The 18,523-nt window shown below is 40.9% G+C and overlaps 1 protein-coding gene across 14 annotated transcripts in view; it reads right to left on the reverse strand.

Moving 5' to 3' along the window:
• The window catches only part of LOC147108681 (extracellular sulfatase Sulf-2-like), a 409,937-nt gene that overhangs the window by 41,589 nt on the left and 349,825 nt on the right, over positions 1 to 18,523 (reverse strand). For all 14 annotated transcript variants that reach the window (XM_086005391.1, XM_086005393.1, XM_086005392.1 and 11 more), the window contains 4 exons: positions 14,375 to 14,550; positions 11,424 to 11,552; positions 9,764 to 9,820; positions 9,522 to 9,648 (listed from right to left, as the gene is read on the reverse strand). In XM_086005391.1, coding sequence (XP_085861517.1) covers positions 9,522 to 9,648; positions 9,764 to 9,820; positions 11,424 to 11,552; positions 14,375 to 14,550 — 489 coding nt within the window. The remainder of the gene's footprint in view (positions 1 to 9,521; positions 9,649 to 9,763; positions 9,821 to 11,423; positions 11,553 to 14,374; positions 14,551 to 18,523) is intronic.

The following is an 18,523-nucleotide window of genomic DNA, read 5'->3' on the forward strand; positions in this document are numbered from 1 at the left end:
TTACAGTGTTTTTGGGGTGATCTCCATTCATATATTTGACAGGTCTATCTGTCAAGTGTATGAAGGGAGATTCCCTTCTCCTATTGGCTCCCCATGGCCCATGTGATCCCAGGGACGCTTGCGAACCGCATGCGCCTCTGGGATATGTGGGCCCTGCACATTTCGAGTTTGGAGAGGCCCAGGAATGAAAGTATACGCACCTCGGGAGCTCTCAAGTAAGTCCGTAGATTTTTTCCAGATTGGAAGCCATGGCACACAGGAAGCCTCCGATCAGAAAATACAGGCCAATATGTTTGAAGCTACTGTGTGTATCGCACAGTGGCAGTGATGATCACCACTGCTGTCAATGTCTATACCACAGATTCAAAAGATTCAGCCATTTTATTTGACTTTTGGACAGCTGACATTTTCTATTCCGGACAAAGAAAGAAATGACAGCCTATATCAGATTTTAAGTTTTTCAGTACTTGTGGCATAAATATTGAACGCATTTCACTTCTGTGTTTGTCCCTTGTGTGCTGTGTACTTGGTTGTGTTGCTTTTGTTTTACTACTAAGTGCTTCCTAGGTGAAGGAATAGCACTGATGGATTGCTGCACAGCCAACTGATGAGCTACAGGAGATACATATATCTGTGCTTAATCCTGATGTATCCACACCAGTGCCCAGGGCTTTGTTTGCTGTAGTCCCTGTGGGTTCAATACTTTCAAAGATGGTGCCTACTATCACTTCTGCCACTGACATGAATGCTAAATGGCTGCACCTGTACTGTTACTTCTATAGGCTGTAAACAGCGTAAATTCACCAGAATGATTCCAGGGATGGGAAATTATAGTTATATGAGGGGAGATTTGAGATACTAGGACTATTTCCACTAGAGCAGGGAAGGCAAAGAGGACATTTAATAGAACCTTTTAAAACTATGAAAGGTTTTGATAAGGTGAAGAGGAAATGGCTACTTCCACTGGTTGGGGAGTTATTGATGTGAAATTTAATGGGGACCTCAAAGAGAGCTGCTATTATATACATTATAATGATACATTATGAGTGTTTAACATACTTATTCATTTGGTGCTGTACTATCCTTATATGCACCATACTGCACTTGTACGCAATCAGTGTATTTACGTACACTGATGGCACATGTTGTGCAAGTCACAGGGTATATGACTAATAGGACACATAACATCGGTCCAATCTCTGTGATGTCAATGCCTTCCAGACTTTCCCTTCCCTGCAGAGGGAGTCATTTCTGGTCATGTGGCTCACCACCTGCTACAACAGCAATTTATATATTTATGTAACAATTCTCATAACAAAATGCATTACAGAGTGCATCATTGATGCAAAACAGGAAATAGGACTGAAAATAATGACTGAAAACATTGGCAAAGAGTCAAGTTTTAGGAATAGCTGACGCAAGGGGAAAGAGAGATTGAAGAACAGAATTTTGGAGTACAGAGATGTGATGGCTGAAATCTCTGCCACTGATGAGGGGGCAGGGGAGGGGGATGCACAGCCAGCCAGAGTCAGAGACTGAAGAGTTTGGGGCTGGGGTGAGGGGCTGATGGAGATTCCAGAGGTATGGTACAGTGAGGTCATGAGTTGAAAATGAGGATTTAAAAATTGATGCACTGAGAGACAGGGAGCCAAAGGAGGCTGGAAAGGACAGGGAGCGATGAGTGCACAGTGCTTCACGTGGAATATGATATGAAGCTCGCAGTTCTGGATGAGTTGGACAGTATGTAGGGTGGAGCTCATGGCACCAATGATTAGACTTTTGCAGAAGTTCATAAATGAACGACTGGATCAGATCAATCTCTTCCGGTCAGGGTGTGTAAACAAATTTGCATAATCTTGGTATTTTCACTTCTAATACTTATATAATTCTTATCTTTGTTAACATTTCAATGCTTCAGTACAACACGTTGTGCATTTACCTTTAACAGTTACTACTTTCCTTAATTTTCACATATGTCTTGCGCTGCTACTCCATAGTAATATTCGTGCTTTACCTTTCTGCTATTCATTAAGGCTTGCTAATTTGTCTGGACTTCCTGCCTGCTGAGCTGCCTCTTTCAGTGGCAAAAAGCCAAACTTAATGCTCTTTAGCATGCTTGGGGCTGATTTCTTACTTCAAAAGTCTGATTGCGGTAGATATAGCCAGTACATGCTGCGTCTGATCAGTAAATCTGATTGTTTGAACTTGTTGACCCATTCCTCTCCAAATTTGGGCACTGCACAGCATTTACACCAATCAAATGATCATTAACTACTTGACAAGGGCTGAAAGGTCGTTTCTGCAGGTGCAGTGTAATTGGCCATTTTTCATTACAGTTGACGCAATGATGTTTTCGAGAATTGCATGTTTCAAATCCATGTTAGCAATTACTTAGTGATTTTGTTAGCAGGTGGTAAATGATGATGATCTTTTGAAAATAAAGAGAAGATCTAGTCAGTAGAGTTAAATGACTAGGGAAGTTTCTGTTAGGAAGGCATTTACAGTAACAGCAGTTCCTATTTTCCTATTTACTGCTCCCCTGATTAATTGATTAATTCTTTCAAATGGTTCAATAAAGGACCATGATTTATTTTAGCTAATTAGAAATATATTTCTGAGGGCTAAAAACTGAGGGCAAATGTATGTGGATCAGTTCTTTGCTTCTTAAGTTTGAGTTGCCGTGAGAATTCTTATTCATGTTTCACTGGATAATGGAATTTAGTGAGGGAGGAATTACAGGAAATGATGAAGTCATCTGTGGTTAAAACAAAGTAACTGACTTAGAGTGCAACTAGTAAAAAGATATAGTTAAATGTATATATGTAGCACTAAATTAAATATAGACATTTTTCTGCTATTATCGTTTAGTCTGCAAATAGTCTTGGACCGTGACTGTCTGAGAATCAGTTTATTGCTTTATTAGGAAATGCTTAGAACTTTACAAATAATAAAGGATGCCAACCATATTGAAATAGATGGTGTAATCTGACAGCTAATTTGGAAATCGAAATTCAATTATTATTGGCTTAATATTCCTTAATTATTCACAACTGAAGGCAAAACTAGAAACTCCGGTATTAATAATTACTGTACTTAATTTCAGTGAAATTCATACCTAAAATATGTTTATCAGTAATCTGAGAGTGGTTTTAGACTCCATGCCAAACAAACTGTAATTTCGAAGAATACATAATTCATATTTTACACATAAGGATCACAAAGCTGAAATGTAAATGGGAACTAAATTAAAACAACAACTTGCATTAATATAGCACTTTTAATGAAGAAAAGCGAGAAGTGGGAGGTGGATAGTGGAGGGGTTGAGGAAGGGAATTACAGAGGCTGGATCTTAGGCAGCTGAAATGGGGTTAATGGAGCAGGAGGTGGGACTCATGGACACCATGAGCTTAGGGAGGGCTTCGAGTTTCTCCAGAGTTTCCATCCACCTTCTGCTGAAGTTACAGCGGGAGATCGGAAGATGCTCAACAGAAATTCCAAGCAATTGTCTCTACCTTGGTGACAAAGAATTTGATGATCTCCTCATGCTGCTGTTAGAGGTGAAGGTAGAGGTTGCAGGAGATAACAGGTAAAGGCGAAAGCTGGTAGTGGAGGCTTTCCAGGCTGATCCTAAATTAGTGGGAGGTTTTAGTAGAGTAAAGGCTTGATGTGGCCCAAGGCGTGGGTGTTGGTTGGCTAAGACAGTTGTGTACCAGATACACTCAAGTAGAACAAGTCCAGATTATAGGAGCATTACCATCTTCTCAGAGGAATTTTGGCCAGATTCAGGATTACTCTGAAAATTCTACTGCAAGATAGCTATGTTGCTCACCATGGAAACTTACGTTGGGAATTTCCTTGGAGCTGTTCCCGATTTGCCACTGTAACTTCACTGGATGTGCAGCAGAACCCCGCTTTTGTGTAAACAAGGCTTCTGCCGCAGTTTCATGTGAAGTTACAATGGTGGAGCGGGAGCAGCTCCGAGGAATTTCCTGGCCTTTGACTTGCAATAGATGGTTCATCTGCCTGAAATTGGACAGTACCGCACAGTTTTTGTGTTCTGAAACATAATTGGCCTCCATTGAATCTACTTTTAGCCTTCTCTATTCCAATGGAAATAGATATAGGGGGAAAAATTCGGTCTCGACCATTTTGGGGTGCTAACATTGCCTGGGCGCTAACTTTAGCACCCGGCAGTAATTAGCGCCGGCGACCGCGAAATTGAGTTTTAGCGCCCCACGAGGGAAGTGGAGCACTAAATCAAGTGCTACACTTCCTTAAAGGGAAGGGCCATCGCTGCAGGCTCTGCAATTTAAAAAATACCTACCTGGACCACCAAGGCAACCGCAATCCCGCGCAATCAGCCCGGCACTCAAGCAGAGTGCCGGGCTGATCGATTGTGGGCAGGAAACCGTGAAAAAAACTTGAACAGGAAAGGTAAGTTTTTTTTCCACTTACCTCGGCCACCTCACCTTTAATCATCGCCCCCAAAGCGGCCGGCCGCCCAATGCACGCCTCCTACAACTGTCGGTGTTTTCAACCAGTGCTGCTGCAGGGGGCAGAAGTCAATTTCGGGTTGAGGGCGCTAACGGGGCAATGCACACACCGATGATGTCACAATCTCCGAGCAAAGGAGGTTGGGGCACAACGCCCTAGTGTCGCTGCAAAACTCCCGCCGATTATGGCAGGAGTCGATGTCAGCGCCACGCCCGGTCACAAAGCCATTTGTGCCCCATTGGGGGCACTAAAGGGAGGTGCAAAGGCATCCAAATCTCTCCTCACAACCAGAGTTTCCCATCCCTTACATCATACTGGTCAATTTATGCCATTAATATGCTTTCTATAATGGGACACAAACTGCACAGTGAGCTTATTCCCCCTATTATGTAGATAGGACCCTGAAGCCATTATTATGGCCCACTGCATATAGCGTCCACTATGGATGCTCTGCTTAATAGAACCTATTGGCAAACCCACAAAGATATTTGAAAAAGTAATTTTTGTGTGGCTAAGAGGAGGAGTGCTGAATAATCTCTGCTGTTAGTACCCTGGGCTCCCCGCCCTCACGAACACAACCCTCCCTTTCCCTCACCCCCCAGGACTTACATTGCTAATGGCCGATTGACCGCCGGGCTACCCGATATTGCACCAGGTGGAATCGGGTGAGCTGCATCGGCATGCCCATTTGGGGCAAGCAGTTTGCTAGTTCTATTTAATGAGGCCCGGGCCTTAAAATGGTTAAGGACTCCTGCTGCACCTCACACGCGTATTGCCTGCCATCTGCCCAATGGATATAATACCCCCAGTTGAGCGTGCGTCTACTAATAATGGCAGTAATTTCTAGCGTTAGATCTAAACCAAGTAGAATTTGGCTATTGTTATATGTACACATAGCCACACCACACAGTGGACTGGAGGTCACATTCAGCCATGCACAAAGTGTACTGGGTATACGTAACTAGATTGGAGCGGCCTGAATCTTTCAACTCTACCACAAAATTGAATTCATGCAAATGAGGAGGCCTGCAGCATCATTATTAACATACCATACCTGTATGCAGCACACTTTGCATAATAATCCACATAAGGCTGCAAATTATTCTCTGCAGTAACAATGTTAACATTTAATTACATTTAAAAAGGTAATATTCACCTCTTATGCGAGTTTGATCTTTAATGTAACAATGTCAATGATGGTTTGTTCAAGTTTATGTTAAAAACTGACAAAGGGATTGGTTTGACCATCTGTGATACAATTACTGGAATGTATGCAATGTTGCACATTATCAGGAGACCAAGACTGCTCTTTCTCCACTAAGGGGACTGCAACTAAATCAGAGGCTTTATTGAAATTACTTCAAATGGATTTTTACAAAATAAACCCTGTACATCTTCTGAAACCTTAGCTGGCAGGTCTGCAAAATTCTCATTTCAGATTCGATAAGGGCATTTATGTACAAACCTTTCGCACTCACATGAACAGAAATCAATAATACTTCAAATGTAATATTTTTGCCTGTATATAAACATAATTTGGCTCAGTGGGTAAATGCACTACATGGTGTGGTACTGATTTCTATAGAACACGAAGGTTCTGGACTTGCTCTGTACTGAATCAGCTGGTCTCAGTGGGACGGGGGTGGGGGTATGATGCTCCCAGACTATTGTTCCCAGACTGAAAAGGGAAAACAAAATCAGCCAGAGTTCCCAGGCCCGACTGTTATTCAGTGGTCCCTACTCAAAGGTGGGCATATCTGGATGTTGGGAGAAACTTCAACCTTTCAGCTTGCACATCAAGAATGGTCAGTTGGCAAGGCACCAGAGGAAATGTACCATAGAAAAAGTAAATGCATTCAATGGAGAAGGAGAAAATGGAAATAAAATGATAAAGCAGAATTTGGATACATAAGGCTGAAATATAAATATGCAAATCACACGAGATTAATAAGGAAAAATAAACTGGACCTAACAACATAGAAAAGCATGGAGTGAGAAAACGTCATTCATCCAATCAAGATCACTGCCACCTTACAATGATCCTCCAAACTATTCAATCTCCAGATGGGGGAAAACAACCACAGACGATTCTCTGACCCATAAGGATAATCAAATAAAACTTAAGAATAATAATCCAACCTAATAACCAGCATTGAAAATTTTGACTAGCTGTATTCTACAGGTGACTCAATCATGGTCCCTACAGTATATGAACCATCTTCCTCCATAGGGAAAATTATCCTTTGTATCTATCCTTTATCCTCATCCTATCCAGAAAATCCAGAAGATGCTTTTTAATGGAGTAAATTGTTGCAGCATCAACTACTTTTAATAAGAATGGGAAACAGAAGTCAAATACAGGGCTATGGGTAGCGAACTGTGTAGTTCAGTTATTTGTGGATTGTTCTAGCAAAGATCCAGCAAAGACAATGTGGAGCAAATGGCCTCCTTCTCTGCTGTAAACTCATATGATCCACGAGGAAGAAATTCTGTCATATTTTCTGCTGCAGAATCATAGGATACTAGGGCTTGACTTTGAGCCATCAGGATGACCTTCTCACTGCTTCAGGGAGGTAAATGAAATTGATCCTACGGAGGCAGGGCTTGTGGGGGGTAGTGGCATAAAGAACTATTGTGATAGAAATCTCCAATGTGAAAAAAATCCAAGCTAACCCTAGGGGCATGCTGTAGACCAACAAAAAAATGCAGAACAGTTTGCTCTATGAAGAGAAAAAAAAGGGTATTTGAGAACAGGAAAGTTATTTTAATGGGAGACTTCAACCAACCTAATATTGATTGGGAAAAGCCAAGTAATTTAGAGTCAGAGTTGATAAATGTAATGGATGGCTGCTTTATGAATCAGTGTGTAAAGGAAGCCACGAGAGACAGTGCTTATCTTGACCTAGTAATCATAAATGACGCTGATAATGTTCAGGAAATGGAAGTTGTAGCATTCCTGGAGGACTGTGACCACAAAGTGATCAGGTTTAATATGATCTGAGATTCTGTACTAAAGAGCATGAACCAGGTTTAGAATTTTAAATTCAAAGAAATGAGGGTAGAATTAAAATAAATGGATTGGAAGAGAATGGTCTTCAATTTTTCAAGTAGAAGCGCATCAATCAACAAAGCCAATCGAATGTTAAACTACATAGTCAAAACAGTAGAGTACGAGTCCGAGGAAGTTGTGATCAAACTGTACAATGCTCTGATCAGACCACCCCTCATCTTGGAAGTCAATGGATCCAGGGAATGATCAGAACTTGGAATGGGGCATAAATATAAGCTAGCTAATAACAGGTCAAATAAAAAATTGAGGAGGAATTTCTTTACACAGCGAGTGCTGAGAATGTAGAACTCACTGTCACATGGAGTTGGGTGAAGCAGAGAACATTGACACATTTAAAGTGGTGGCTTGGTGCATACAAGAGGGAGAACAGAGTAGAGGGATATGGGGGCAGGGTGGTAAGAGATAATTAGAGTGAGAGGGGCTCGTGTGAAGTATAAACACTGGCATAGACCAGTTAGGCTGAATGGCCTGTTTCTGTTCTATAGATTCTATGTAATTCTATGAATAATTAGTTGCAATCAAGGAAGCATAAGGTTGTTATGGATGGATGAACTAGGATGGACCAAATGGCCTTCCTCATCTATAAATATTTTGTGATCAGAACACTCAAAAGGCTAGTTAACCATTAATGAAGTTTGTGAAGGGTTTTCCTGATTGGTTATTGTGCTGTACTAGTATTGCCAAATCCTAATCCTGAAACTTCCTTGTGCACTCTAATTTGTAAATAAATGCTTCTATTAATTTTAGCCTGCAAAGTGTTTTGATATTGTGTCATACCAAACTGAATGACAACATAGTGTGATTCTATTTAAAGTCCAATCCAAAGATTACTGCACTTAGGTTGATTGTTAGCATTCATGCAGCGTTTTCAAGAAAGATGATATAAAGGGACTGCTACCAGTTCAGGGGATCTATGGAGAAAGCTGTGAAACCATTGAAAGAAAGACCAGCGCTTTTAAAACTTGAAAGTAATTGTCAGGCACACATCACCATGGATGATGTGGTGGAAAAATCCGAGCAGATAATTTTATTTTACAGTACAATATGGATTGGAATCTTTCAAATGGTTACTAATTTCAAATCTCTTGTATTTCTGGTTGATCAAATACTGGAATCTGCAAGGGATATACTCTGGGGAAGAACAGTATTTTGCATTATATTCTAAGAAAGAAAGATCTGGTTTTCTCAGTGTTGCTGTATGTCTGGGTGGTACTGATTAATAATTATTGCACTATTGCAAACTTTAGAACTTATATTCCATTGAGTTCAAAACCAATCCAGGCAGATGAAATTAAGTGTTCCTCATTCAATCTGGCAGCTGTTAATGGTGTTAAATGAGATGAGCCAGGGCAGGTTCAATGTAGCCTCCAGTAGGGAAGAGCCTACACCACAAAATTGCCCTTGAATTTGTTTCTAATAGACATTTCTACATGACTAAGTACAATTTAATCTTCAGGATTTTCTGGCTGGCGTACATTATTCCTAATTCCTAATTAATGAATTGAAGACCAAGTTCTACATTCTAGAACAGTCAATGTAAATTGACAGAATAAAATGTGCCATACCAGAAATAAACTCCAATTTCCAAAGAATGTACTCTTTCACACAATTCCTTATTTTAAATCTCGGTGTTGTCATACCTACCCGAGAATACTAATCCTCTCTCAGGTCACTGCCATTTGCCTCTTTTCCTAACTGTCCAATCCTCTGTCTCTTGATCCTGTTTACATTCCATGCCACAAGTCCAGACCTTTTTAAGCTGAACTATGGTAGTCACATATTAATGGCCTTTTACTGTAAATTCACATGTAATTACACATCAATTACTGTGATTATAAGTTCCTATACTACAGAACTAACCAAGATTCTTGGCAGCTGCGTTGAAGCAGCTCGCGTGTATGATCGGTTTTACCGGTTTGTTGTGCAGTTCACAAGCTCAGTGATGGAATGTACTTACCTGGCCAAGTTGCTCACAAGGTGTCTGGTATTCTGCCTTCTGGCAAAGATCTTTCACTCTTTCATATTTAGGTAGAAAATTTTCCTCTTGAGTGTTTTTGCTCTCGTCCCTCTTATGGAGTAGCTTACTAACAAAACAAAACAAAACCCTTGCTCCTTTAGTACTTGTTATCACAATGATGAAAAGAACAACTTGAAGTAAACATGCAAATTTTGTTTTAAAAAAACCCATTCATAACATACCCTCTTTCCACAAGAAAGGAATCTCGCCAAACCTTTGTTTTCTTGTTTGAGTTAAACCTGAAAATAGTGATGGTAACATTATTGAACAGAATTCCTGTTTTTATTTTACAATGTCTGCGCAATTGAAACCTGCGTAATGGGCATTCCTTTTTTAGACCCAGTATAGTATGAACAATCAAAGTAGAGAACTGATCTGAAACAAATCTGGTTCAGTGAAGGCTGGGTTACTGCTGGTTGGGTTTAGTTTATATTCCCATGGCAATTATGGAACAATTAGCATTACCACTGATCTGAGGAACACCTGGCTGTTAGAACAGATGCTGTATTGTGTTAGCACAGAAAAATCTGCTCTGTTCTCCGGCGCTGTATGATATGGTTATCCTATACTGTATCTAGTTAGCTACATGCTATGCCATTACACTGGTTATTTAATTAGCTCATGATTGATGCAAGTGTCAATATCAATGCATATGGCCATATATAACAAATAAATCAGTCTAATTATTTGTTGTGCAAATTAGCTAAACCTCCTTCCCAGGTAGAATAATTATGAAAAATAAACAAACATTTAATGGCTTTGAAAATGCAGAATCGAAACTAATGATGAAGCATTAAATTGGATCCCTTACAAAGATAATAATTATTCACCTTGAATGCTACATCTCACATCACTTAACTTCTGAAAAAAGAGGCGTGTAGAACTTCTATTCCTCTTTGGAGCTTGGCCTTTTTCTGGTTCTAATGCTCTTGTTCCTGCTACTAGAAATTTAGCTCCAGAATCACCGGAAATGCATCAGTAACCAGAAAAACCAGGTGAAATTTACCACCCTCCCCAAAATTAACCAATACTGTGCCTCCTTTCAGGTAGTTAGTGTGCAGGCAAATGCAGGTAGATTTTCAATTGCCATCTGTGCATAACACTGCTGCTGCTAATCAGCCGCTCATTATAGAAATTGCCCGATTTTTAATCCCATTGGAGGTCACTGCAGTTGAAATTCAGGCAGCTTCAATAACCTGCGGCTAATCCATAACTCCAGTTTTTGAATACTTCCATTCTATTCCTAACTAGTTTATATTCCCAGGGCAATACTTAGTCTACACACAGTTTCCTTCACATAGCTCCACAATCAACAAAGCTACTCTTTCCTTCTGTGATTATCTGTCAGTCCTTCCCCACTAGCTTGTGCTATATTAATGATGATTGATTAGACTAGCTTTGGAAGGTGTGATTGAAGGCCCATGCATATGTACTCCAAAAGCATATATTCTTCAGGTAGTCAGTGGTAATTATTGTTCATCTGGGTCCAGTTTTCATAAATTTTTCTTGTTGATAAAATGTTTGTCCAATAATAACAACAAATGTAGTAATTCAATAGTAACTATAGCATATCTGTAAAGTTCAAAGTCATTGGTTTGAGGTTTTCATAGGAAAGTAGACAGAATTGTGGAAGTGGATCCCCAGAACAATGGAAAAATCCTGGCAAATCCGGTAATTCCATGTAGTAAAATGGAATTGAACTTATTCAGTCACTATAAACCAATGGCTCTAATGGTAAACAGGCATAGTCACAGAATATGATCTCAAAACAGCAATTAAAAATCTCAGAATCCTATATAATAAAAACAGAATTTGACTTATTTTAAACTGTGGTCCTCTTACCTGTTGACTGGTTTTTCGGTGTCTAGCAGCTTCAGAATGGATTTTCCATCCATGTCAGCTGGAATATCCAGGCCTGCGATGTCTAAAATAGTTGGGGCAAGGTCTATGTTTAGGACGAGTTGAGGAATGCTGGGAATAAAGAACAAAAAGGATGAAGATTTCTTCAGAACATTCAGAAGGTTTTGAATTACCTGCTATGACACAGCTAAAGTTGCTTATAGCAATCATGGGATTAACCAAGTAAGATTCTCTCAAAACATTACAATGCTTGTAATCCACACTCCCCTCAGTCTAAAGCACAATGAGCCAGGAAAGCCCTGCATACTTGCAGGTCACCAGTAAATCCTAAATTGAATGAATAAATGCTGAAATCGAATCTAGTTAATAAAGTGGGAAAGAGTTTGAGGCATTACCACAGTATCTGTGTTCAAATGGCAGCTCTGAAACACTTGAGCTTTGCTCTTATGGCCTAAGAGCCCATCTGAGTCCCTTGATTAAATTACCATCTTTCCACTCCCTCTACCTCTCCAACATTCACTGAGACATTCATGTCATAAAGTGCTTCACTGATATTTATTAAGCTTACTGAAATTATTTCTGCAAATCAACTCAGGCCACGAGCACCATGAGCAATAAATGCCTGTGTTTCACGATATAATCTGGGAATAGTAATGCTTGCATAGCCCTGCTGTTTGTTCTTTCTCTTCCCTTCCTACACATGTTGAAGCCTGGCTGTCATACAATTCTGCAGATGCTGACTCCAAAGTAGTTGCTATTCATGTGTAAGCCCTGGCAGTGTGTGTGTCAGTAGAGTATTTGACTATGCCAGGCATTACAGCAGAGCCTGATCCTGGCCATGCATGCACACTTAAAGTAAGAACATAAGAAATAGGAGGAGTAGGCCATTCGGCCCTTCGAGCCTGCACCGCCATTCAATGAGATCATGGCTGATCTTCTGCCTCAATTCCATTCACCAGCCCTATCGCTATATCCCTTGATGCCCTTACTAGTCAGAAATCTATCGACTTCTGTTTTGAATATACCCAATGACTGAACCTCCACAGCCCTCTGGGGTAGAGAATTCCAAAGATTCACAACCCTCTGTGAAGAAATTTCTTCTCATCTCAGTCCTGAATGGCCTACCCTTTATCCTGAGGCTGTGGCCCCTGGTTCTAGACTCCCCATCCAAGGGAAACATTCTCCCAACATCCACCCGATCAAGCCCTATAATAATTTTATATGCTTCAATGAGATCCCCTCTCATTCTTCTGAATTCAGAAGAGAATACAGGCCTAGTTTACTCAATCTCTGGAGAGCAGAAACTCTGCCTTACTTTTTCTCCTTAACCCAGGAGCAACAAGACCAACTGAAGCACCCCTACCCTGCCTCACCCGTGAGCAATTAACCGACTAGGATTTAACCTGGAGTTGCCCTGATCTGTATGGGTCAGCTGCTGAACCTCCGAGGAAGCTCATAGTGCCATTAAAATGAGCTAAAATCATTATAATCAACTTTAACATCCTGCCTTTTTTCTGCAGATATGCTTTGCTTTTCCTCAAGCACTTACTAATAGTGACGTCACGGAAACTGATTGGGATAACTCTTGAATCATGCATGTGACTTTAGTTATACTACTATTAACTCGGAGTTCTCGTGTGATCTGGAGGGAGGTTTCCTCTTTTCAGGTGTATAAGAAACATTTTGCTTCAAGTAGCTAATGGAGGAAATCTTTAATCCTCAGAGTCAGGATGAGTGATTTTCCACATTTACCAGTTCTGCATTATATTAATTGGAAATTATTTCAACTTAATAGAGACCATCCTGTACAGAAACAGCCAAGAGGCTTACTTCAGATGGTTTAAAAGATGGTCTACCTTTTAAACTCATGGGGGAGGGATGATTTTTGCCCGTCTACTGCCCTGTGTTTTGGTGTGAATGGAACAGCAGCGGATCTTTAATAATCCAGCACCAGTAAAACCTATGAATCGGCAATTCTGATTTTATCGGAGATTCTAAATTCACCAAATTGTGTTATTAATTTTTGGCATTGAACATATAATCAGCACTCCCCCTTTCTCCATTATTGTTGTATCATGCAACTAGGATGAACCTTGGTCTTTTTATGTCTAGCAATTCCTATTATCCAAGCTGATTAAACTTGTAATATGCATTTGGCCAAAAATAATGTAACGATATAGCTGCTAAAATATTTAAGGTTAGTGAAATCACACTGAATCCATTTCAGGCAATTATTATAGAACCCATTTTGTGTCATTTACTCAATACTCTAGTGAGAATCCAAATAAAGACTGTGCAAGTAAGGTTTAATCATGTCCAAACTTCTCAAAATGCCTCACATTTAATTCATTACTCTGTAATACAGTAGCTGTTGTTTAGACAAACACAGCAGTATTCTGCTACATTCCACAAAAAGTTGAGGTGAATGACCAATGAATTTGTTTTTTGGTGATATTGGTTTAATCTCCCTGCTCTACTTTTGAGTAGTGTGTTGGGATCTTTAGCATCTGCCTGAACCACTGGAAGACCCAGATAGGGCCTTGGTTTCATGTTGCATTCATAGGAGAGTGCCTCTGGCAAACCAACACTTTCTCAGTACTACAGCGGACCGTTGGTCAGCTTAGATTATGTACTCAAAACAACCTCTGACTGAGGTATTGCTGCCAAATTGACACACAGCTAAAATGAACTGTGGCTCATAAAAATACCGAACTAAGTTTCTGTTTTATATGTAAATATAACATTACATTTAAAATGCACATCACAGAAACACTGATACCAACAGAAGTCATTTTGTATTTGAATCACTTGGTTGCTGTGATTAAAATGGAAGCTCTGAAGAGTAACCACATGAAATAGCTTCTACTGTCCAACTTTGGTTCCTAGTCCTGCTCCAACTGATATGCAGGTGCAATTATTTAATAATATCTTACATTGATCCTGGCTCCACATTTGGACCTCGCATGAAAAATGGCACTCGGATGTCAAACTCATACGGCATCGATTTTCCTTTCACAAGCCCAAACTGTCCGATATGATAGCCATGGTCTGCTGTGTAAATGACGTATGTATTGTCCACTTCTTCCATTTCAACAAGCATGTTATAGAGCTGAAAAATCAATTTAAACACTTATTTAGTGGAAATAATGTATCATTTAACCTCTTCCACACCATCTATTTGTAAGTACTACTATCTGTATACCTGGCCTCTCCTTTTTGATTACTGTTCCAATGTAACCTCAATTTCTTTCAAATATTTTGCTATCTTTTCACTGTACTGGTTTGGTCTGTGTTATTAATGGAGGCCAGGGAGCAACTGATCTCTCAGCGCTTTCGTTGACCTGCTCAATTTACTCACCTAAATAGTGACAAGAAGCCGCTCTGCATTCACAGTCCTTATTACGCCCTTCACCATTCCCTTCCTTCTGCATTAGGTTCTATATCAGTAACATTCTGACAATGCAGACTAACTAGCTGCAATGGAAAGAGACCAAACACCAAACTCCCAAAGGTTACAAAGGTGATGCATTTATTTACAAACTGAAGATTGAACTAAAATCTCACTGGGCTTTTCTTAACAGATCATTTCCTCACTCTACTATCCTTACAAGGTGCTCCCCCAGTGGCTTCATTTGAGCTAGTGGAAGGCTGCTGTTGCTCATGTGGGGACCCTCGCAATAATCGTGGCTGGTGACTCCTGGATGCTCAAGCCTGAGGGGCAGGCTGCAGACTGCTGTACTTTGTCTTCTGCCGAGGCAATCTAGCCCAGCTGACTTCTGGCACCATACTGGGATATTGGTTAATGGGGTGGCGAGGGAGCGAGCATGCTGACATCGAGAGAGTGGTCAGTATGTGCTAATCCCGCTGCAACACTGCCACTCCCATGGAGGTTGGAGCTCATTACTTCCACTGATCTACAGAAGGAAAGACTGCAGAAAATGAGTGACTCCCTGAAAGCCACTATTCATTTGCTCCACCAATCTGTCCATGGTGGACGGACGTCTGCCTCTCTAAGTTTGAGCTTCAGCCCAAAGTTTGCATGGCAGCCATTTGAGCTTCCATCAAAGCTACAAAGTATCCAAACATGGACTACTGTTGTGAGGGCCTCACTGCAATATCTCCAGAGGTGGCCATACTCTCCAAGATTGAGTGCAGAGGGCTGACGCCATGCGAGGTGACACCACACAGGTTGGAAGCAGACTCCTCCATACTTTCAGCCATAGTGGTGAAACTCTTTGGCAGGACTTCTAATACCTCGCATAACTGCTTGTGTGAGGCCAGCAGTTTTCTTCTCATTTCTGGGCCCCTGAAGCCCTCATCTCTGATCTCCTCAGCACAGCTGGGAGAGGACCCCACCCTCTGGCGAGCTGTTTCCTGGGCTGCTTCTGTGTACAAGTGCTAGGTGCATCACCATGTGCAGGCCCCTCTACCTCACTCTCTAACCCAGCTGTGGTGTCAATCTCTGTTCTGGTACTTGGGAGTGAGGCAAAGGCAATTATACAGGAAACTTTGGTTTATCCGGAGGATAATTGTCCGGAATGCTCGATCCACCGGCAAAATTCAGGAGTCAGTTCAGTAATTTTTTTTTCTTTTCGTTGCTTTTTTTTTCCACCAGTCAGGCTCTACAAGGTCTAGCTAAAACTGTTGCTTAGCTACAGAGATGCTTGCAAGCTATGGCCGACTGTTTAGAAGCTGTTGCTAAGCAACAGGGTTTGTTGCTAGATAGAGAGCTCAAAAGCTCCGTATGTTTTAACATTAGCGCTAGTTTGTCCGGCAGTTTTGATGGAACGGCAACAGCTCGGTCCTGTCGGTGCCGGATATCACAAAGTTTCCTGTATCAGATTGAAGGTGCATTGCACCACCAATATCACCACTGAGGGAGCAGGTCTTCTCCTACCTTGCTAATGCGGATGGTCTGCTTTCTACAAAGGCTCTACCAGAACTGTTTTGAATGGATTCTCTGGAGATGAGTGTGAACAGTCCAGTAATAATTCACCCTCTGACCTCCCCTCTCTATTTGCATTTCCCCAGTGACATGGCTGTGATTGTCAGATCAGTGGTGTGGGAGATCAGTGGTGTAAAATCACGTCCCACTGCTGTGTGACACAGCATCATAAGGTCTCGCGATCTGAGATTTTTGATTGGATTATATACACTAGCCACAGAATTTCTTAGTAATCACCTGGACATTATCAATAAACTTGCAGTCATAATGTCACAATCATTAACCCGCTAGGCATAAACTTTATGTTACACCAGTGACACAGAGCAAGCTGGCAGTTCGTACTCCCACATATTGCTGGCAAATTTGAATAAAAATTCAAATCACATTATTATTATATTTGTATCTGATATGTATGTTACACTTGAAAGTGTTACACACACAGCCTGTGTCAGATTTCCACCTGATTTGTTGCTATTTTATGAATATAATATTTGAGCCAATCACAACCAGAGAGACAGGGAACCTGCCAGTCAACAAATAGCATCCAAAAAAAATTATAAAAGGAAAAACGGCCATTTCCTTCTAATTTCATCTGACCTTGGCGGTGAGCTATACATTTATAAGCAGATACAGAGAAACTGCCCAGCAACAGCAATTAGCTTCTAATTGACTTCAGGATGTGCCTATTTACACCAATTAGACCCAAGTATACTTAAAGGGGCAGGTCAAGTTTCACACAGCTCCAACTGAACAGCAGAATAATACTCCTGGCCAAACGAAGAGAAGTATCTTCTGATTTACCATAATGCCATGGGAGATTTGAGTATCAGATAAAAGAAACCGAAATGCACTAAAGGTAGTAATCTACTGTCAAGGATTAGACTTTAGCTTTCTAATCAATCAATCAGAGGTCTTGACTGCTTCCAGTGTTATGTTGTTCCCTTGTATTATTTCATGTTATGTTTTATTTTCAGGCAAAAAGATTCTCTTAATGCATATGTTTTCAAAAATATCTTGCAGCATTTTTTTCCTGTGTTTTTTGCTGATGACACAATGCACTTGTAAAAAAAAAAGTCCGATGTTAAGCATATTGGCAGCACAGAGGCCTGCTTGGCAAGCAATGTATATAAAAGCTACTGATTATTACATTAAGTTTCCAAATACATTGCTAACCAAAATATATAAAACAAAAACAGAAAAGTTGGAAACACACAGCAGGCCAATCAGTATCTGTGGAGAACAGACGGTCTACGTTTCAGCTACATAGCCTTCTTCAGAGTTCTGAGTGGAGGCAGCTGTCTGGTGCCAGGTGGATTTTTTTGCCTGGCTCCTTAGGTTGTGGCCGGCATTGGAATGCTGCAGCAGCCATCTTCCACACTCCCTCAGTTGGAACTTACGTTCCCATCGGGAGCCTGCCTCAGATACTTAGGTTAAGTTGGCCCTGAAAATTTGCCAGCGTCAATGCTGAATCCATTGGGCAGGCATTCCACCACACTTCTGCTGGCAATTGCACAGGCCCTTAGCCTGAAGCGTACTTAATGCTTCAGAAGATAGGAGTTAAATTTTGGCTGATTCCACTTTGGGGAAGTGGGGTTTACCTGATCTGCTCTTGTACATGTCCAACTGACTGGTTCATTCTTCTCCCTCTCTCATTTAATAATGCCAACCACAATTATTTTACTGCTCCTCTTCCACCTCATGCAAATGCAGTTGATTCATAGTGGGGATAGGACTAGTGCCACTTTGTGCAAAAAATGTTTGTCCAATGGTGATGCTTAGTAAGGTGGCGATAACAACACAAAGTGCTCTCAAAGCATGTTACTTACAGGAATGATCTACCAACATTTGTCTGAGCAGTACTGTTCTATGCTGGATTTTTTTTTCCAAAATGAGAGTCATCAGGAAGATTGTTTGTCGAACGTTTAATGGGAGAGGAGATTATTTAAGTAAACCTGCAATGGTCAGATCCCAAAGCACAAAGAGAACTCCGCTCCCAACAATCCTATGGATGTAAAAATGTTACCAAACTAATAATACTGCTTTTCTGAAGATCCTCAGTGTCATCAGTCGAGTGATTCAGCCGTGGAATGTAGTGCTGGGCAGACTAGAAAGCAGGTGATCCCACATTGGGGGAAGA

This window comes from Somniosus microcephalus, chromosome 13 (genome assembly GCF_052327205.1).
Source record: "Somniosus microcephalus isolate GS21.2 chromosome 13, FLI_Smic_1.0, whole genome shotgun sequence".
Taxonomy (NCBI): Eukaryota; Metazoa; Chordata; class Chondrichthyes; order Squaliformes; family Somniosidae; genus Somniosus; species Somniosus microcephalus.